This window comes from Falco peregrinus, chromosome 8, assembly GCF_023634155.1.
Source record: "Falco peregrinus isolate bFalPer1 chromosome 8, bFalPer1.pri, whole genome shotgun sequence".
Lineage (NCBI taxonomy): Eukaryota > Metazoa > Chordata > Aves > Falconiformes > Falconidae > Falco > Falco peregrinus.
Window position 1 is genome coordinate 53,935,832 of NC_073728.1, and position 21,296 is coordinate 53,957,127.

General features: G+C 53.5%; 1 protein-coding gene and 1 long non-coding RNA gene across 3 annotated transcripts in view; one reads left to right on the top strand and one right to left on the bottom strand.

The window, feature by feature from the left end:
* ADRB2 (adrenoceptor beta 2) overlaps positions 1-13,408 on the bottom strand; it is a 37,482-nt gene extending 24,074 nt beyond the window's left edge. The window contains exons 1-2 of one of the 2 annotated variants that reach the window (XM_005231715.3): positions 12,039-13,408; positions 4,950-6,205 (exon numbers count right to left, since the gene is read on the bottom strand). In XM_005231715.3, coding sequence (XP_005231772.2) covers positions 6,111-6,205; positions 12,039-13,212 — 1,269 coding nt within the window. In that variant the 5' untranslated portion in view covers positions 13,213-13,408 and the 3' untranslated portion in view covers positions 4,950-6,110. Of the gene's footprint in view, positions 1-4,949; positions 6,206-12,038 lie in introns of those variants that run through there. The other variant, XM_027778700.2, reaches the window with a different exon arrangement.
* Positions 13,409-15,774: 2,366 nt separating this feature from the next.
* LOC129785082 (uncharacterized) lies at positions 15,775-20,719 on the top strand. Its single transcript, XR_008748610.1, has 3 exons — positions 15,775-15,931; positions 18,427-18,661; positions 20,042-20,719. It is a non-coding gene; the product is annotated as an uncharacterized LOC129785082 (long non-coding RNA).
* The last annotated feature ends 577 nt before the right edge of the window (positions 20,720-21,296 follow it).

Sequence of the window (21,296 nt, forward strand, 5' to 3'; positions counted from 1 at the left end):
GGCTTTGTCCCATTTTATCGTTATCTTTCCCCTCCTGAATTTTGTGTGGCAAGAAGAATTCTTAGGCAGAGAAAGAAAACATCCTTGAAATCACCCTGACTTCGTTATAAGCTGTTGGCTTTGCAAATCATATCGGAAAGGAAAATCCCCAAAGCTCTGCCATCTAACTAGCAAACTAAAATCCTATCCTGCAGCCAGACAAGTGAGTCCAAGTGTGCTGCTCAGCGGTGACTTGCCCCCAGCACCAAGGGTTGGAGCCAGCCCAGCCTGAGACCAGACACAATGCTGGCACCCCCTCTTGAGGTCCCTCTAAGGTCCAGGGGGGCACTGCAGACTGGTAGAGACAGCTCATCAAGCCCCTGGACAGCACTTCTGCAGAACACCATGCTTCCCTTCAGACCATCATCCTTTCCCCCCTCTCCAATTCATTTCTGTCTCTCCTGGCCAACATTCACAAGTCATGCCTAGAAATCACAGCCCCCTGGCCCTGCTGCCACTGGCTCTGGCTCGGAGGCTAATCCTGCTGCGGCTCTGCGCCCTGACCTTTCCTTTCTGGGAACAGCATGCACCACTCGCCTCCCATCACTTGACTCTCCCCCACGGCCAAGTGAGGGGCAGCCCAACCGGAGCAGCCCAGCACCCTGCCCCTCTCCCTGCCTCCTCCTGCCTCTGCCAGCCTGGCGTGAGGGCAGCCGCTGTGTCATCACCTCCGGCGCCACGGAGAGATGCCCGCAACTGTCCCTTACAGTCTGCTAGCAAATGTCAGCTGGGCCCCTGCGAAGGAGGGGGTGGGATTGCAGGAGGAACAGCCTGTACATCGCTCTGCTTCTGGGGACGGGGAGATGTTCATTCAAGGCTGGATGGCTCTCCTGGAGCAGTTTCCATGCTATAAATAGGTACCCTGAGGATCCCCTTTTAAGAAGGGTCTTTCTCTGCAGCAGGGAGCCCTGGAGGGACAGGGAACCACACAGCCACCTTTTAAATGAGCTGAACAAATCATGCTATGCAGTTACAGAGGAATAGCCTTCTTGTTCTGAGTCACACAATGTCTTTCAGTGGTTCTGCTCTACCATGGGTCTCCCCCATAGAGCTCCCCTTTGCCTCAGCTGCTGCGCTGAAGTGATATGAATCAACTCCAAGAGCTGTGGATTGTACGCCCAGCTTAGTGCCTTCCCTGCTTCCATATCTATAACCGTATATACTTGCACTCTGTGCCTCTATATTTGTATCTCAGCTGGAGCCAGCAAGACCTCCAGGTTTGGGTGGCACTTGCGTTCATTGCCTCTCCATTGCCATCACCACTGACGTTGCTTGGGGCTCCATCTTCCACAGCAGGGAGTGTACTAACACCTCCATTGTGCAAAACCCTGGCAAGTTCACAAATGACTCCACTTTCATGAAGCTGAAAAGAAGAGGACAACCTGTCCTTGCCAGGAGAAGACTTGGGGAGGGGTGTCTCTGGGCCACAGCACTTCAAAGGGCTGGTCCTGGTAAAAGGCAGGTCCCTACCAGCACTCACCGCAACACAAAGCAAAATGCCATTCAGGGGAAGACACTGCTCTGATGTTTGTGCTAGAAAAAACTGCCATGCTGAGTAACACCTAGCCCCTGAGCCCAACCATGAAAGCATCTCTCTTCCCCTCCCACCTTCCATGCCTAAGTTCTCTGTAATCAGACGCTGACTCTTCTCCAAGCAAGCTTTCAAGATCATGCAGGGTGTCGACTGACTCCCTGTCATGACCGATTTCATGTGTTACCTTGCAGCTTACACCACTGTGTCTGGCACTGCGGTCCAGATCCACAAGAGCACAGGAACAGAGCAACACACATTCCGATGGAAAATCTGTGACCTGATGGTTTACAGCACAGACAAGCTGAGTGGAAAGAGGTCTTGCTTGAGCTGGGCTAACTTACAGAGTCTAGCCAGGCACCTTGGATTCAGCACAACAAATGCCCCTGGGAGACCATCCTAAAACCCAGCCTAAAACATCAGCGTCTCTCCGCATCAAATTTCCGGGTTGCTACAAGGGTGTTTCGCATCTAAGCATAAAGGAAATGCTTCTTTCTCCTCTTTTTTAGCTACAAAGCTGTTTGTACAGCCCTTCACAAGCAGCAGCTCTGCACTCCAGCCTTTAGGCCTGACTTGTCTCTGTAAAGAAGGTCCCATGCTCAGCCAGACTCATGTTGAGGTGGAGTATCACAGTAGTATCTGGGTTACAATGACATATCACAAAAGACATGCAGTCAAGGCTGATACAGGTTTATCTCGGCATCGTTCTCTTGTGTGAGGTTGGTTACTGTGCTGACGTTTCCTCTCTGAAACCACCAACAGCAGCGCCTTCTTATTTTCATGAGACACAGACCTTAGCCAAGGTCCCAAGCAGAGGGCTGGAAGAGAGGGGCGATAGCCTACGCCTGATCCCACCCATTCCCACGCAGGACAGCTAGGTGAGGTGAATGGACAGGAAGAAAGCATCCAAACGGTGGGAAGAGATTCCCCACGAACAGGCGCCTGCACAGCTCCTCCACCCTGCTCCCCTGCACGTGGGTATACTGGGGCTTCCACTGTCTCTGCTATATGCAGACACACTTCCCTTCTCCACTAAGTAGCAACTGGAAAATCAGCCATTTGCTTCCAGAGCCAGGTCTCAAGGACCTTATCTAGGGCTTCTGCTCCAGCTTTTTTCAGGAGAAACTGCCACACATTTCCGGACGTGAGTCCTATACAACAGGACGGGACTTTGGAGGAGTGACCTTGCAACCCCATGGAAATTTTGCACTGGTTTTCAAGGCTTCTTCAAGGCTGCCTAATTAATTTGCTGTCCACACACTGTAGCCCATGGGACCTCCATCCAACAGCCACTAAGGAGTGTAGTATCCTGACAGGTACCCATTGTGGTAGACACCATTTGAGCCGATGCCAGTAGGCTTGGGAGGCAGGAAGAGCAGTACAGCTTCGAGGGCAGTAAGAAATGTTTTTGGCAGTGTGGTCCCTGCTTGGGCTGCAAAATATCAAGATGAGGGCAGTTCCCACCCAGGGATGAATAAGCGTTTTCTTCAGCCAGAGAGAAAAAAAGTAGATTAAGGAGGGATTTTTCACACTTGCATAAACTTAAGAGGAAAAAATATTTACATGAGGGAAAAAGGACTTGGCAGGTGCTTCCCAAAGGCCATTTGCTGTTAATGCATTTCTCAGGGCTGGGCTGAGGCTGCGGAGGTCAGTGGTATAACCTGAACTGCCCTGAGCCACCAAGGAGGTGGTGTGAGTGGGGAGCCACATTCAGCCTGAGCTGGTAAGAGATCCGCTCGCTCCTTGCCCCTTCTTGCCTACACCTGCGAAGAAGTCGTGTCTGTGAGACCGCAGAGAGCTCTGGAGCAGCTGCTGTGGATTCCTAATGCCTTTCCTTTGACATCGCTGGAGGACCAGAGCCAGGACAGGCTGCTGGGAACCTCAGGACAATCATCAAATGTGCTAGGAAGCAGGGACTGGGCTCTAAGCATCTCTTAGGACCAAGCACCTTTCAAGATGGGACATGAAATGTTCTTTGGTCTGAATATCCTGTTTTAATGGGGGTGGAGGGAGCTGGATGGCAACTGAGGCTTCCCCCACAGATGCTCAAGTTCCAACTGATTCCTTCTTCAGGACCCCTGCAGTCAGCAACAGCTGGTATTTCTAGCTAGGGCTATCTATCCCTTGAAAGCACAAAGTTACAAACCCATAAATTGTTATAATCTGGGCATGTTTTGGAAGTGCCTGGTGTAATCTCTCCCTGTCCAAGATGCACAATGACTCCCTGTTGTTTCTGGAAAGGAGAAGCTTTGAAATGTGCAGGGCACACGTTGGCCTTTACTGCCAAGACTTTCATCATGGTTTTAAGTGGCATAAAGAATGCAAAATACTTGTAATTGCAACATGCTGGCCTGGGATCCTACTTTACATTAACCATGCTCTTTCTTCACCCCCACCTGAAGCAGTAAGAGCACTGGGACAACAGGGCTGGGCAACAGGTAACAGAACAGGCCAGGAGACCAGGATACTTTTCCAGAGACACCCCTCCAGAAGCCTTTCCAATCCCAATTAGGAGATAAAGCAAATTGGGACAGACAGCAGTGACCTACCACACCGTGCTCCCACCACCCCTGTCCTGCAGGACAATTCGCCCCGTTACCCCTGCTTCAGCCCAAGCTCCAAAGCAGCACAGCCAGACAGGCTGCAGCACGGTGTCTGCACTGTGCTGAGCCAGGACGAAGGAGCCCTGCCGAGGTGTGCAGCATTCACCCTGGGCGAGGTAGGACCTTCCTCAGACAGCTGAGAGGGAGCACAGTCATCATTCCCTCCTGCTGCAATGGCAGTGCGGGTGCTTGCTTTTGGATCACAGCAGAGCAGAGACAGCACAGGGCTTTACAGACAAGCCCTACATACATTTTGCAGTGTTCCATGTTTCCCGTCCCAACAATCTCTGCATTGGACATCTGTGTTTCCTCCCAGTCCCAGGGAATGCTGGCACTGGTGACCAGCAACAGAGAATTAAAGCCCCCAGCTGTACTGGTCCATGCTTCTGCAGCAGCCCTGCTCTGCCACGGGAACGCAGGAGCCATCCAAGACTGCCACTGTTTCAAGTCCAAACAGGCAGAAAAGCAGGTGGGTTTTTAAAAACCGCTTTGTCTGTGGACCCTGACGTTTCTGGTGAAAACCAGAGAAGCCCGCTCACAGCAAGGTGCTGAGCACCCACAACTTCCTCGCTGTTTCCAGGGCTCAAAGCGCTGGAAAAATAAAAAAATTCTTACTCACTCAAGGGAGCTGTGTGTGCCTCCCCGGCAGCACCAGGCTGTTCAGGTGCTGGGTTTTTTTTAGTGAGTCCTGAAGGATTCACTGTAAGAGTCTTGTAGAGTATGGGGGAAATACAGCCAGCAAAACAGCTTTAAGCAAGAACACTTGACTACAAACATACCATAAATATTCTTTATTTATACACAATGTCAATCCATAGGACCTACAATAAATACTCAAACTTTTGAAAATACAGATCTTCATCTATGTATTTATCTCACACAACAGAACACCTTTACATTTCCTTTTTTATATACAGATCTATATAACACTGTATATAGATAACAGAGATACATATACACACATATACATACACATATCTAAATATATATGCACTTGTGCAAAAATGACTTTACCAAAGACAGGAAACAAGTAAATATTTCCCAGTCCGTTCTCACTGGCACTGGCAATATTGCACAGAAATTTAATGGTATACTCCTGCCATTAGGGGGGTAAGAAAACAGGAGAAAAACTGAAACTGCATGCATGGAAAAGCAGCAAATCCACTTTTTTCATGACAAAGTAAAGTTTGTAAAGGCTCAGTTTCTCTCAAGAGAGAAATACTCTGCTTGACTCAGCACCCTGACACACAGCAATTCCAGCAGATACCCACGCATCGACAGGTTCCCATGGGTGCCCATGCAGCTGGTCACCCCACAGGAATGTCTCTGATAAGAGGGTGTAGCTACCCCAGCTATCAAACACAGCCCAGGATGTGTGTTCATTTGCTTTGCCCCTAGGAAGAAAGGTTCGGACTAATGCTTGCTTTCAAACCAGCTCAGATAAAAGAATAACAAGGGGAAGAAATTCTTGGGCTGCTGGGTTCAAGTGTCAAAGAGGCAAGTTTTCACATTGAAAGAGACTTTGGTGCACAGGGAGGAGATGACAAAGAGTGGCTGCGGTCCTACTTGTAGACCTGAGAAAACAAGCACAAGTGTAAAAACAGGAGGAAAGGATTCTTAATCCTTGTAAAACACTAACCTCAGGGAAGCTGGGGTCACACCACCTTTCTGCTGAGAACAACATCCAAGACCAGTGTGGCTTACCAGAACAGCCCTTGCTCATCCGAACCTGAAGAACCACCCTGGGTACCACACACATTGCAAAACTGAAGTGCAGGCATCGACACTGCTCTTACAAGTTAGCAAAAGGTGTGGATCAGCCAAGGTACGAGGTGCTTCACCAAGGCTGGATGCTTCTGCAGAGGCAGCTGCAGAGGGGGAAGACGGTGATGCTTGTGAGCAGACCAGCAGGCACCTTCCCCAGCTCTCGTCCATCCTCATAGCCCAGGGACACAGCCAGGCACTGCCATGGTCAGCCACGAAACCTCTGCCTCCCTGATGCTTTCAGAAGGATGGCTGCACCTTCTACCTGCTGACAGAGAGCAGAGAAGGGAACATGCAAGACAGGCCATCCTCCCTCTGGCATGAACGTACCTATAAACCCATCTCCTTGGGAAATGGATTCATCAAACCAGTGGAAACAAACGCTCAAGGCAGAGGACTGGCAAAGGGAGGGGACAAAAGCTCCCCTTGGCCAGTGTGGGTGTTTGAGACCCCTGGCAGCAGCAGCATTGTAATTAAGGCGCAGGAGCAGGCTGTCCCCGTGTGCCGACAGATGAGCCGGCGGGGAAGACCAGCCTGGCTGAGCAGAGAGCTTGGGCTGGAACTCAGGGAGAAAAGGAGTTGATGTCCTTTGGAAGAGGGGGCAGGCAGCTCTGGACTACAGAGATGTAGCAGGGAGAAAATCAGAAGGGCCAAAGCCCAACTAGAACTTAATCTGACTACTGCCGTAAAAGACAATAAAAAATGTTTCTATAAATACATTAGCAACAAAAGGAGGGCTAAGGAGATTCTCTGTCCTTTATTGGATGCGGGGAGAAACAAGGGTGAGGAAAAGGCTGAGGTACTTAATGCCACCTTTGTCTGAGTCTTTAAGAGTGAGACTAATCCTTCTCTGGGTCCCCAGCCCCCTGAGCTGGAAGACAGGGATGGGGAGCAGAATGAGAAGGAGAAATGGTCAGTGCCCTGCTGCACCACTCAGGCACACACAGGTCTCTGGGGCTGGATGGGATCCTCCCGAGGACACTGAGGGAGCTGGCACAAGGGCTCACCGAGGCACTTCCCATCGTTTGTCAGCGGCCCTGGCTGACTGGGGGGGTCCCAGCAGACTGGGGGTCAGCAAATGTGACGCCCATCTACAAGAAGGGCTGGAAGGAGGATCTGGGCACCTACAGCCCTGTCAGCCTGACCTCGGTGCCGGGGAAGGTTACGGAGCGGATCATCTTGATGCCATCACGTGGCACATCCAGGGCAACCAGGGGATCAGGCCCGGCCAGCGTGGGTTTGTGAAAGGCAGGTCCTGCCTTAAGAGACGTTATCGCTCTCTACAGCTGCCTGAAAGGAGGTTGTAGGCAGGTGGGGGTCGGTCTCTTCTCCCAGGGGAAAAGCAATAGGGTGAGAGGAAAGGGCCTCAAGTTGCACCGGGGGAGGTTTAGATTGGGTGTTAGGAATAATTTCTTCACCGAAAGGGTTGTCAATCATTGGAACAGACTGCCCAGGGCAGTGGGTAAGTCACCATCCCTGAAGGTATTTAAAAGACATGTAGATGTGGCACTTAGGGACTTAGGGACGTGGTTTTGTGGTGGGCTTGGCAGTGGTGGGTTAACGGTTGGACTCTATGATCTTTTTTTTCCAATCTAAATGATTCTATGGTTCTGTACCAGAAGGGCAAGAGATGCTGGGAGATAGATTGCAGCCTCCTGTTTACTCCTAGCCAGCCCTGTCAAGACCCTCCCCACTATGGCAAAAAAAGTGTCCCTTATAGTAAATAAACACATAAATAAGCCCTTAGAAAAGCCCAGCAGCTGTGACATGGGAGAGCTGAAGAGCATGCTGTGTGCCTGCTCACACATCCGCTCCCTCTCCGAAGAAGCCGGGCTCTCCTTTCTACACTACTAATCCCTGGCCTATTTTCAAACATTTGGGTGCATTTGGTAACTTAAGTCTCTTCCCTCCCTGCCGTACCCAGGATGTCCTTAGGCAGAGGTGTCACCTTCACCTAAACCACAGGGGAGGCCACAAGGTGTGGACCCAGCTCCACAGGTGAGGCTGGGGCAGGCACAGACAGGCTCTGCGTGCCCACCCTGAACCCCACAGCAATGCGACATGCACTGATGGGCAATGCTGTGCATTAGGAACTGCTGAACCGTTTGGGATATAGGGTGCTTTGGGAACAGCCAGTCCTCAAGAGATGCTCCAGTTGTGCTCCCAGGTAGGGATCTGCACCCAGACCCCGTCCCCTCTTGCCAGCTCCCCTTGCACTTCCATGCCTCCCCAGCGCCGGAGCAAGCAGCAGGTTATATTTCATGGCCTGGCTTCCCAGAAAGCAAAAGCTCTCCAGGAATGCTCCCAAGAGGCAAAGGACTGACATAACTCAGCAGCTCTCTATACTCTGCCTGTTTTGGAGGACAAAGCAAAGACAGCCCCTGAAGTGGAAACTACAGCTGCCCGAATCACAAGCAGAACCTACAGCAAAGACAGTATTTTGTAACAACACAAAAGCTGCATTTGTGACGCTCATCTTGACAAAGACTTTAAAAACAATAACAACCTGTTTGGCCAAAGTGGCTAAAAGCAGTGAATGTAATGCAAAGCTCCAGTTAGCTGTACACACTGATGCCCGGGGGGGTGGACAGTATCCCACCCATGTTCTACCCACCGTTGTGGCAGTGGCATAAAGTACAAACCAGCAGCACAGAAGGTAGCCTTCTCTGTTTGCAATAAGAATTTGGTATTTTGTCACTGTGATTTTCCTCAAATGAAGTCAGTGCTGTGTGTTTTGCCAGATGTATTTAACCTGAGCCAACTCTCTGCTAGTGTAAAATCCTAAGTACCCTAAAATCAATTTAAGCAGCTAGTGTCCAGTCTTCAGTGCTTCTTTTCTTAATGCCTAGCATGCATCTATAAAACTACCTTTCTATTATAAAATATTTTAACAGGCTAAAGGATTCTTTTACACAGCTTTTCTTTTTCAACCACGGAACAGGAAAGGTTTTTCAGATTTGGTTTGGGTAGTGCCACTTTTTTTTTTTTCCTCCATATTTCTCCGTTTTGATTCCAGCTGCCCCCAGAACTGCACAGTTCACATTTCACCAGTTTTAGTAATGTTGCCTTAGAGGAAAGAACCAGTTCTTCAACACTCAAGACTTCATTGCAAGGCTGAGGTTTCCTAACATTGTAGCTGAACGGTGCAGTACCGAGGTCAACTGCACAGTGCAAACAGCCCAGCGTCCCCTGTCCCTTCCACATCATGTACTCTGGATGCTGTAGTGGTTCTGCCATTAGCCACTCGCTCACCTGGCAGCTTTGACTAGATACAGCCGCAACATCTGAAGCACAAACACAGCCAGCCAAACAAACAGAGCAATTATTTGGACAACAAAGTCCTGGTCCACAACATGCGCTACTGAAATGCAAATAATAATAGTAAAAATATTTTTACTACTTTACTTTTTTAACAGTTTACTAGCAACTGAAATGCAGACACCAGATTTCTTTGTGCCTGTGGCTCCTGCCCCAAAGCCAGTGGGAGTCTGGCTGGCCTGACCCCCAGTCAGAGCTGGCTGTCACTGTGGGACACCTCCTCCCGCTGTGGCCTTGCTACCTGCTAACCTACACTGCCCCTGAGTGTTGCAAAATAATGGCAAGTGACCGGCAAGATTAAAACCGCTGGAGATATAACACAGGAGATATCGATTGCTACAATCAAGAAGTTAATTTTCACTTCCTCCTGAATGCTACATAATAATCGTGGCACACACGGAGCTGAAGTGCATCTCTAGCCCAAGCACATGAACCTACACCAACAACACAGCACACTACCCACTTGCATTTTCGTCCTTGTGCAGTATTAAGCAAACAGCACCTGACCACCAGTCCCAGTCCTGCACTGGGTCTCCCCCTGCTCGGACAGCCTGCTAATGTTTATCTGAGGAGCAAATGTTTTTGCTGACCTGTGGCCTCACACACTACACCGTATCACCACACTCCTTTGCCAAGTGGCTCACACTCAAAGGACTTAGGGCACTGCTGACAACCCCACCAGAGCAGCAGATGAGGGCACAGGCAGGCACAGGCATCAAAGCAGACTGCAAGAGGCAGGAGGGAAGGGTGCTCAGGCAGAGCTCAAAAGGTGGCAAGCACAGCTGAGCCAGCACGCATCACAGGGCTAGAGGAGAGGGCTCCTACAGCTGTTCCTCCTTCCCAGCACCCTTTTCAAGCAGGATCAGGACCGCTTTGGGAAAGAAAGAAGAGAGCGCCAGAAGTTTCCAGCCCCCCGCCCCATAAAAGCCAGGTGGGGTTTTACCATGAGGGGTGTGAGAGTTCCAGGAGTTTGTGGCTGTCCTGCACCTTGCAGCAGCAGAGACCAGTAGCAATCCCCCCCGGCCCCCCACTGCCGTTCCAGAGGGGATTCCCTTGGGACAAGTCCTTCTCTGAGCAGCCAAGCGAGCCTGGGGAGAATGTGGGGACTGCAAAGAGCTGCCGGCAGCCAGGAGCCCCGCTCCATCCCCGCTCCATCCCCGCTCCCAGCCTCCGATGCCCGCTGCCTGCTTGCAGCGCAGCCCCAAGCCGCCTCTGCCGCCTGCCGCAGGGGGGACCAGCCCCGGGGGTCTCAGCTCCGGGCGTGTAGCTGGCCACCCCACTGCTTCTGCAAAGCCAGCGACCCCCAGACGCCACACACACCCGCGGTAGGGCCTCAGCAGCAGCGCAGGCAAAACAAAACCCGCGTAGCACGGGGCAAGTGCGTGGAAATGGGGGGGGGCTGTGTGTTAGGGGAGAAAACCCCGCACACGGTGCCCAAGCATCCCCACGCGGGCCAGCACGGCCCCACGGAGCGCCGGTAGGTCCCGTCAGAACCGTTTCCACCTCTCCTGGGTGTTTCTGAAAAGATCCCGCACTTGCACATCCTCCCGGCCCTCGGGTCCAGCCTTTCCCAACAGCAGCCGCGGGTGCTGGCAATGGGGGGAGCCCCATCTGCCCCCCGATGCCTGCTTCCCTCCAGCTAGGGGCTTCCAGGGAGCAAGCCCCCGGCAGCGGCGCCGTCCCCATCCCGCAGCCCGCATCTGCCGCCCCCCGCCAGCGCTGCGCGCCCGCCACCCGCTCCCGCAGCCCGGGGACAACCCGCAAAGCCTGAAGTGAGGGGGGAAACCCCCTCGGCCAACAACCCAACCCACCTACAGCCGTCCCGCGGCTAGAGCTGTGCTGCCGTCTGCCACAGAAAACAAAACGTCTCCTCCCTTCCCACCTCCTCGGGCTCCCTGTATCCGAGACTTGTAGTTAAACAAGCCGGGCGGTTTGAGAGCTTTGGGAGCCTCAACAAAAGGATGGGCTGCGGTTGTAGCAGCATTTCACCCGGCTTCCCAGTGCCACATTCCTCAGTCCCATAGTCAGAGTCTCAGGGCAAACAGTCCATTTATTTCCCTTATTATTTCAGCAGAAAGTCCGATGATAGCACTTGGCAAAAAAACCCCAAACAAACCATTCGTTGTTTCTGGGCGTTGTTTAAACTGTCCCAGTGAGAGCAATAGCCGCGACACAGCCCTGCCGAGCCGCGCTCAGCCCCGCTGCTAGCATACCTTCCCGGGGGGGTTTGCCGCAGGGTGGCACCTCCGCACGGTCCCCTGGGCTGGACAAGACTGGTACCACCGCCCGGGGCTGCCCTCCTGGCCGGGGAGGGGTCCCACGGTCAGGCGGAGGGCAGCGGGGGGACTCCGGCGGCGCACCGGGCGCCGCAGCCCCCGCCCGCTCCCGCCGCACCGCACCGCGCTCCGCCGCCGGCTCCTACAGTCAGGTCATGAGGTAGTTCCAACACCGGCCCCGGCTTGTCCCGCCGGGGACAAGCTTTCTCCACTGCCTTACCCCCCACCCCCCCACCCCCACCCACGCCCAAGGCACCCACGGCCGTACCCCTGAAGAGGCAGGCTGCTTGCAGCCTGCCCGGAGCAACCCCCCACCTGTTTGCAGAAGGTTTGCTGAGTTTTTGTGTTTCTTGCAGCCGGTAGGTTCTAGGTGCACCCTAGAAGAGGATCACTGCTATTATTAACGGGGGGTTTGGTTTTCCTTACGAGAGAAAGGCTCCTCTTTACAACCGACGTGTGCCACGCCAGAGCCCGTCGCGCCTCGACGCTACCCGCTAGGCACAGTACCTTTGCAGTGCAACAAGTCCTCGGGGTGAGGGAAGGAGCCCTCCTCGCAGAGCAGCTCGCAGGCTTTATCCGAGGCCAGGGGGTAGCCGTTGTCCTCCTCGTTGTAGTCGCTCTTGCCGTTGCTGTTTGAGTAGCCGTTGGCATACATCTTCAGGGCGGACCTGCGGAGGCACAGGAGCTCCTGGAAGGCATACCTGAAGTCCGGGCTCCGGCAGTAGATCAAAGGGTTGAAGGCAGAGTTAACATAGCCCAGCCAGTTCAAGAGGATGTACACATACTTGGGTATGATGTCGTCCTGGATGACGTGCACGATGTTGACAATGAAGAAGGGCAGCCAGCACAGCGTGAAGGTGCCCATGATGATGCCCAGGGTCTTGAGGGCCTTGTGCTCCTTCAAGAAGAACTTGGAGGATCGGCGGTGCCCAGCACCCCCTTTCTGCTCCTGCTCCTTGTTCTGGGTGTGAAACCTCCCCTCGCTCCTGTCTATCTTCTGCAATTGCTTCTTGGCCACCTGGAAGACCCTGGCGTAGACGAATACCATGACCACAAGCGGCAGGTAGAAGGAGATGATGGAGGAGGCAATGGCATAGGCTTGGTTGGTGAAGAAGTCGCAACACGTGTCCTTCTCGTAGCACAGGATGGCCTCGTCGCGGTCCGCCCGGTACCAGTGCATCTGGATGGGCAAGAAGGAGGTGAGGGCTGAGACCACCCACACCACGAGGATGACCACGCGTGCCTTGCTCTTGGTCAGCAGGCTCTGGTACTTGAAAGGGGAGGTGATGGCGAAGTACCGGTCCACGGCAATGACGCAGAGGGTCTCAATGCTGGCTGTGACGCAGAGCACATCCAAGGAGGTCCAGAACTCACACCAGAAGTTCCCGAATTTCCACATCTCCATGATGATGTGGCTGGCGCCGAAGGGCACCACGGCCAGCCCCATCACCAGGTCGGCGCAGGCCAGCGAGGTGATGAAGTAGTTGGTGACGGTCTGCAGGCGCTGGAACCGGGCGATGGCGGTGATCACCAGCACGTTGCCGAAGACGATGGCCAGCACGATCACTGACATGAGGATCCCCATGCCCACCATCCACACGTCCCGCGACAGCGTGGGGTCAGCGGCGCTCTGGTTGGCACTGACGTTGCCGCTGGGCAGCTCGGTGCCTGCCACCCCCATGGCCCCCCAGCAGCCCCCCGGGCAGGCGGCGGGGGCTTGGCTTTGCCTAGGGCTGCTCCGCGGCAGCGCTGCGCTGGGCACGGCGCATACGGGACCGGCAGGTGCGGGGCGGGCTGGGCGAGGGGCGCTCCCGCTGTGCGTGCCTGGGACAGGGCCGCTCCGCTCCCGCACGGCTCGGCTCGGCTCGGCTCGGCTCCGCTCCGCTCCCGTCCCGTCCCGTCCCGTCCCGTCCCGTCCCGTCCCGTCCCGTCCCGTCCCGTGCCCCGCGCGGCGGCGCGCGCCCGCCCGACTCCCCCAGCCCGTTAGGCGCCGCGGAGCTTATAGCGACACCCGCTGTGACATCAGCCCGCCACAGCCAATGGCAGCCCGCGCCGCGCCCCGCGCGCACCTCGCACCCCCCCGCACCCCCCTCCCCGACCGCCTGCCCCACGCGTGTCCACGCCCCGCCGTGTCCCCACGCCCCCCTGCCCACGCGTGCTCCCCGCCGCAGGGTGTCCCTGTGCTTTCCGCCCGGCATGCCTCCCGCGCGCTGCTGGCTCTGCAGTGTCCCCATGCTGTGCACCCACGAGCGCCACACGTGTGCTCCGTGTCCCGGGGTGTCACCCAGCTGCCGTGCACCCTGTGTGCTCCGTGTCCCGGGGTGTCACCCAGCTGCCGTGCACCCTGTGTGCTCCCTGTCCCAGCATGTCACCCAGCTGCCGTGCACCCTGTGTGCTCCGTGTCCCGGGGTGTCACCCAGCTGCCGTGCACCCTGTGTGCTCCGTGTCCCGGGGTGTCACCCAGCTGCCATGCACCCTGTGTGCTCCGTGTCCCGGGGTGTCACCCAGCTGCCGTGCACCCTGTGTGCTCCCTGTCCCGGGGTGTCACCCAGCTGCCGTGCACCCTGTGTGCTCCCTGTCCCGGGGTGTCACCCAGCTGCCTTGCACCCTGTGTGCTCCCCCTCCCGGGGTGTCACCCAGCTCCCACCCCAGCTGCGCACCCTGTGTGCTCCGTGTCCCGGGGGTGTCTCCAGGACACATGGCACCAGGAAAATCCTGAGGATGCTGGTGCTAACAAAGTCCCTGGCTGGGCACTGTGGTCTCACTTTCCTGAGAGCCCCCATGCTCACTGGTGACACTTTGTGCCAAGATGTCACCCAGGTCTCCATCCCTGCTGGCCCCCCACCCAGCACCACTGCTGTGGCTTCAGCAGCCCGGCTGGCACCCCGGCAGCTGGGGCGGTGGGTGCATCCAAGTGCTGCAGCCACAGCCCAGCCCCAGAGCCCCCAGAGCTGCTCAAGGGTGCAATGCCCCTCAGCTCTTCCAGCAGCACTGGCCAGGCAGGGAGGCTGTGCTCCTGCACAGTGGTCCTCCAGAGGAGCCAGGCATGTGTTAGCCCCAGACACTAACACAAGCATTTCCCTCCAAAGCAACAAATTTGCTAAATAAGGACTAAGGAATCCTGCAAACTTCCTTTTAGCGTAATGGGAGATAACGCTGCCGCTGGAGATTCATTTCTGCCCGTTGCCCTGCGCTGACACTGTCCAGTCCCATGCTGCTCTGCAGACACATCCTGCTGCCTGCAAGCCCCGGGGTGCTTGCGGCAGTGACAGCGAAACCTGAAGGCTGTAGCTCTAAAATTGCCCTGTGCCACAGAAAGCAAGAATGGAAAGCATCACTTTTGCCCAGACTTCCCACCACACCTCTTGGTGCACCAGAAGTAGCTGCGGGTCAGCGTCTTGTTGGGTGCTGCACTGTGGCCCTCCCATGGCAGAGGCCGTGGAGGGCTCTCGTTAGCAATTAAACACTTACTAATGTTAAATCTTATCTGAAACACATCAGCTGCCGGAAACTGCTGGGGCTTCACGATTCTGCCTCGTTTTTCCCAGCTGGCAAGGCCATACCAGCGGGGAGCAACCGTCACCCCGCTGGCCCTGTGCCATGGCCCGCTGTGGGTCCGTGTCGCACCCCGGCTGCACCCGGGTTATTTATAGCCAAGAGCAGGGTGTATGCGGAGGAAGCTTTGCGGTTTAAAACAAGAGAAGCAAATGAGGTGCAGGAATCAGGAAATGAGATGAAAGGCAGTTTCAGCAGTACAAGGTTTCTGTCTAGGCAGGGACCTTTTAGCTAGCGTCTCATCCGCACTCTTTCCACACTCCACATTTGCATCCACACACCTCCGAGGTTTTAAAAATGAACAGAAGACCCACAGGACACCCCTTCCCACTGCAGACATGAGGAGCCCATCGAAAGCAGGAGCATTTGGAGGAGCCACACGTGCAGTGCTAACAACCTTAGCTAATTACCAGGAGTTTCCCCTGCCCACCATCGAGATAAACGGGGCCATATGTTTCCCACACATACCAACAGGTACAGCTGTAACCGGCTGGTGGCTGGTGCGGTTCTGTAGTGCTCCATCAGCGTTCAGAGGCTTCACAGCAGCTGAGAGCCTGGCCCGTACACAGACACAGGCTCAGTTAGCACTTGCTGGGTGCAACACCCATTCCTCAGCTCCCCCCGGGCACACATGCCACCCCCCCACTCTCTCTTGAGTGCCCCTTGCAGGGGAAGAGCAGGAAGAAGCTGCTGGAAAAGCAGACATACAGAGATGAGATGCAATAGTGGGGGAGCAGAGCAAAACGGGAAAGGAAAAGCAGATGTGGGAACTACATGTCATCCTCAGCTCCCTGTTCCCCCTTCTTTTGTAAGAGGTGACCAAAAATCTCTGGAAAGTGCTCGAGGTAAGTTTCTGGTAATAACCTGGTGAGTTTGCTGTGCTGTCTCCTGTGGGTTACGCTAACATCTGGGAATACTCCGACACCAAGTCAAAGCGTTGAGTCCCCTATCCCTATCTTTGCATGAAGCACTGAACCTTCAGAGGAGGAGAGGCAGGTTTGGGGACTTGGTGGGTGATACCAGCTCTTGGAGAGGCAAAGCTAAGTTTTCTGCTTTGTAACAAGTGCTTTACCAAAGGCACCCGTGTGCCCTGCAACATCCCTTGTAATATCCCTCTCCAGAGTCTTCTACAGGACTCTGGAAGTGTCTGTGGCCCAGGGTGCAGAAATCAGTCAGTCCAGCTTACACCTAAATATTTTCTCTTCGTTGTACTATATTCAAAAAAGCCTGAACCTCTGCTTTGGTTAACAGGATGTGGTAGACGAAGCCAAGAAAGGCTGATTTTTCTTTCTTGATTCTGTAACTCGTGCTTTTGTTGGCAATCTTTGCTCTCCTATGTGAGGTGTGTCAGGGTGGGCCCATGGCTCGAGCTGATTTCTGCCCTTGGCTATGCACCCACGACCCACACCAAGTGAGCGTGACTAGTGACCACAGGTTCAAAATAAAGGCAGGAATTTGCCCCACATAAAAATAAATTTCATCACCCAAAGTCCGAGTTGCTTTTGATGTTTGCAAGCCTTTATCTGCGCTTTTGAGTAGTTACTGGTTTTCCAGCATGTTCAAAGCTTCTTATATAAACAAATATAATACCAAACCTCAGAGGAGAGGTCAGGAAAACAGTGAAGCTGGCAGTCCCTATGCTGCCTGAAGTGCTGGGGAGAGCCCCAGCTCACCCCAAAATACCTTCCTCTGGGTTCCTTGGGCTTGGAGGGTGCCAAAACCAGGCACGTCTCATTTGTTTTGTGCAGCACATCTGCACCACTGACCCCATTGCTTTGTCATCACGCTAATCTTTTCTCTTTTTATAATTGGATGTGTGCTCCCTCCTTGCTGGGTGACATTTGAAGAACAGCCTGTGGGATCAATGAGAAAGGCAGGGTTGGTAGAAAGAGGTAATCACTTTTATTAGCCCAACTGACATAATTGGAAAAAGCAGCCAGGCTTTCGGGCATCCAAGACCTTCCTCAGGACTGCAGCTAGCCGGGATGCTGGCCTCAACCCTGCCTGCCCAGATGCTTATCACAAGCTGGAAAGCGCAAAGCACTCTGATATTAAGCAGCTGGCCTGATCAGGCCCTTGGCAAGCGCTCAGAAGTGACAATCTTCAACACAGTGTTTGGCGGGAGAGGAATTGTAAAATTCTCTTCTTGTAGAGAACAGATAAGTAACTGTGCCTGGTATGTCACTGTGGGGAGGGCTGTAGGGCAGCAGCAGCAGCATGCAGATAGCGTGCAAGCATTCCTCTTGGTGTGGCTGCTGATTGCCGCCAGCCCCTGCAGCAGGCGAGCAGCCCACCCTGGCCTGACCCACGCCGGGCACCCTTCAGATGATCTGGCAGTGCGTGCTCGGAGGGGCTTCAGCCTGCTTTTCCCCTTTTCCCTGCTGCATGACTTCACACGTGCCTGGCTTTGGCTGCCAGCGGGCGCTCAGCAGTGCTGTGGCAGGGTGCTGTGCTGGGGCAGCTCACCAGCCTGCGGGAAGAGGGACAGGGACGCTTTCTGGGGGTCTCCTCTGCCTTCCTCAGGGGCTTTTGGTCTCCTCATTCCTTCCAAGCAGCTTGGCAGGGGTCAGGGAGCTTGCAGCAGGTTAGCTGTGCTAGCAGCAGTGCAGGCTTGGCGCTCTGGATTTCTCTTCCTCTCGTGCTGTGAGCCATGAGGGGGAGCCACCCGTGACAAGCTCCCCTGTACGCTTGTTTGAAACAGCAGTGCAATTAGAAATCAGGGTTTAAATGATAAAGCGCGGGCTTTTTTGTGTCTTTCTTTCTCTCTCTGAGCTTCCTGCATGGTCTGGTGGGACCCTTCAACATCTCCTTGCTCCATGAGCCCGCAGCAGTAAGGAGAAGCCCAGGACTCCCTTTGGCACCCACCTGCAGCAGGGAGGCCAGCAGAAGGGACAGAAACGTTCCTGCTTCTTTTTGACTGGGAGATGCTGCCACTGCCACCCTCGGGCAGCCGTCCCCAGCCCCTGCACTCCCAAGGACCGTGCCCACCCTGTGTTCCACAGGGTGATGGGGCAGCCAAGGGGCTCTGGGGGCTGCAAGGTGGTGTGAAATGCCTGAGGCAGCACCCATCTGGCAAAGGAACATCCCTAACACTTCCACAGGTGCCACCGCTGTTAGGGTACCCATCCCTACATCTTCCCATGTGAGGGTGCCCGTAGGGGTGTGAAGGAAAACTGAGGGGGGAGATCAACCACCTTGCACCAAGGCAGGCAGGATCCTCTGGTCCTCCCTGTGCATCTCCCAGGGCATCTTCTGAGTGTGGGAGATCAGGCGATTAGCTTCTGGAGTACTGGCATTTGTAGGGAGGTAGTTAATTTTTTTATTATTATTTTTTTTTTAGATTAGATCAAGGAAAAAGGAAACTGCTGAATATGAGCAATGACCCCAGTGAAAACTGAGGTGCTTTATATGGAACATGACACTGGCTGGAACAGCTGAACACCAGAGAGTCATTGTCTCTGGGCCAAATACTGAACTGTTCGCCTGTAAATCCATACTGATGGTGAACACAGGTTATAAAATGACACAACATGAGCGCAGCAGAGGAAACAGAAGAGAGCATCAGAATAATAGAGGTAAAAGATCGGTATCAAGACTTTTTTTCATGTCATTAGTGTTTTTCCCATAACTGAACACCGTTTTCATAAGCAGAGGAGATCATGGTCTCTGACCTGCATCTCCCTCTCGATTTGTCCCTGGCAATGACCTCTGGGCCTGTGCTGCCAGCCGTATTTTCTTGTCCACTCCCCAGTATCTTGTTTCCCCACATGGTGCAAAGCTGTGGCGTGAGGCTGCAGCAAGGGAGTTTTGCCACACAGTGGAGGGGTTTTGAGCATAAAATGCACCCCATCCTCTGGGCATCACGAGCACTGAAGCGGCTTCTGCTCCACTGCACCCATCCAGCAGCTCAGAGGAGATACCAGTCAGGTACAATGGGCACCTGGGGCCACAGAGCAGATGAGGCTACAGAAATGTAGCCATAATTTCATGGGAGCCTGGGCTGGAGCCACGGTGAATCGCGCACTCATAGTGTGAGGCAGACAAATCCGATTCAAGCAGAAATGCACCAAATTGTAGCCATACTGAGGTGCCTTGTTTCTCACTTTGAGCAATAACAAGAACCCCTTGTTCTTGCAAGGTGGTCTGAGCTCCTCAGATAATGCTCAGTATCATTAGACAGGAGGCAAATTGTATGGCACTTGCACTGACCCGGTGTAAACCCCTGACCCACATGAATACTTGGCATGTACATAGGAGGCATACCAGGGAATCAACACAGAAAGGAATGCTTTACATTTTTGTACTGTGTTGAAAATTCTTCCTCTTCACCTCTCTGCCATCAAGGGAGGGTCTACCTTACCCCTAAGGTGAATCCTGGTCCTGGGGACAGAGGTCTCTGCTTGCAGTGGGTCCAGAGCTTCATCTCCCATTCCTAATTTTAGAAGGCTACTTCATGAGCTTATAGGAAAGGAAGCTCTGTGTGCCGGAGTATGTGCCCAGTTCTACCGAGTCCAAGAGGAAATTTGTTTTTTCCTGAGAGCTTTCTTATCAAACCTACTGCATATCAAACCCAAAATAGCTTGTGTGGCTGCTGGTCAGACCAAGCTTTCCCTCAGCTCTGAGGGATGGGTCAACAGCTAGAGGAGGATTTGCTAACGCACTGCTGCAAGGTGGTACAGCCATGGTGGGTGCTGTGTGCATGCCTTTCAGATGGTGCAAACCCAAGGGATTTTAATTTATTTTAACAGCCTTTTTCACTGTGGGAAAGGCCCTTGGCGTGGCCTGAAGGCAGGTACACCAACATGCGCTGGGGCCAAGCCAACAGCTGGTGTCTGGGTGCCTTGTACCCAGCAAGACAGAACCAGCTGGGGAGATGAGATGTGCAAAAGGAGAAGACGGCCAGGTGGAGATGGGGCTGAGCAATAACCATAACTCTGCACTGTATGCATGGCCAGGAGGACTGACAGCAGCAGCAAGGGTGCAGAAGGAACGGCTTCAGCAATGCCAAGATCTTGGACAGATTTGAACAGCCCATGCTACAGCCTATGGCACCCTGGCTAGCTAGAGCATGGTAGGTCACGCCTGCCATGCCCACACTGCCAGAAGATGCCTGGCCATTCTGTGGGCATCTTTCAAAAGCTACAACATCCCTGTGGCGAGCTACAATGTCTTCCGAGCCCTTGTGCAAGTGCTTGGCATTTACATAGGTGGCTCCAGACCTGGAGTGTCAATAAACACACACGAAGAAAAGACCATAGTCCTTGGCATTTGGTCCCTAGATCCCATAGACCTTTTCGGTCATTGTACCCTTAATTTTCTGTTTTCCCTCAGTGAGGCAGAATTAATTAATCCTTATTCCTCCAGGCATCTAACAAGGACACCCACTGATGTCTGTCAGTTATTTTGGAGAAGACTTCATAAGGTAGTGCCAAAAAGGTTGTTTTTCTCTGTGATTACAATATATATGGTCCCATGCTCTCCCTCAATACCTTGGCTGGAAAAAGGAAATCACAATTCAGAAGTGGCTTAGGGTAAACTCATTACTTTGTAATGCCTCCAGTCTGACTGCAGCCATCAGCCTTCCTGTTTTACACAGAGATTGGACATTTACAGGGGGAATTGTCATGGAGATTTTGCTCTTAGCATGGAAGTGAATCGATGCCCTAAAAGAAAGGCAGTAGTTGTGTCATGAAAGACTGGGGGGACAGGAGCATCCTTTAGAAGTGAATGTATTTGAGGAAAATGATCACACTGAGAGATGTGGACACAAACATCTCCATGCAAAGATACTTATTTTGCTGGTTACTATCAACAAATTCGCCTAACTGGGGACGTTGTATAGTAGCAAGAAGGGTGGTAAGGACTAAGATATCCAGGTGATGTGTACAACAGAAGGCGGTAGGCAGAATTCAGTCTCCATAGCTCGCATATCTCTCGCCCTCTCTCAGCCTGGTCTTGACATCTGATGTGAACCCTGTTTGACTTACTCCCCAGCTCTGGTAGAAATTTGCAGCTCATTTCCAGGTCATATCGCATATCCCACCTACTATACATCAGTGAGTCCTTATTTTCTCTGCTCATTAATAAACCCGGGCTAAATTCAGAGCAGCACATGAAAGTGAAAGGCACCATGTCTCATGACCATCCAGACTCTTTATCCAACCCAGCCCACCCTGGAATGCAAGAACAAATACTGTGTGTAACTCCTTA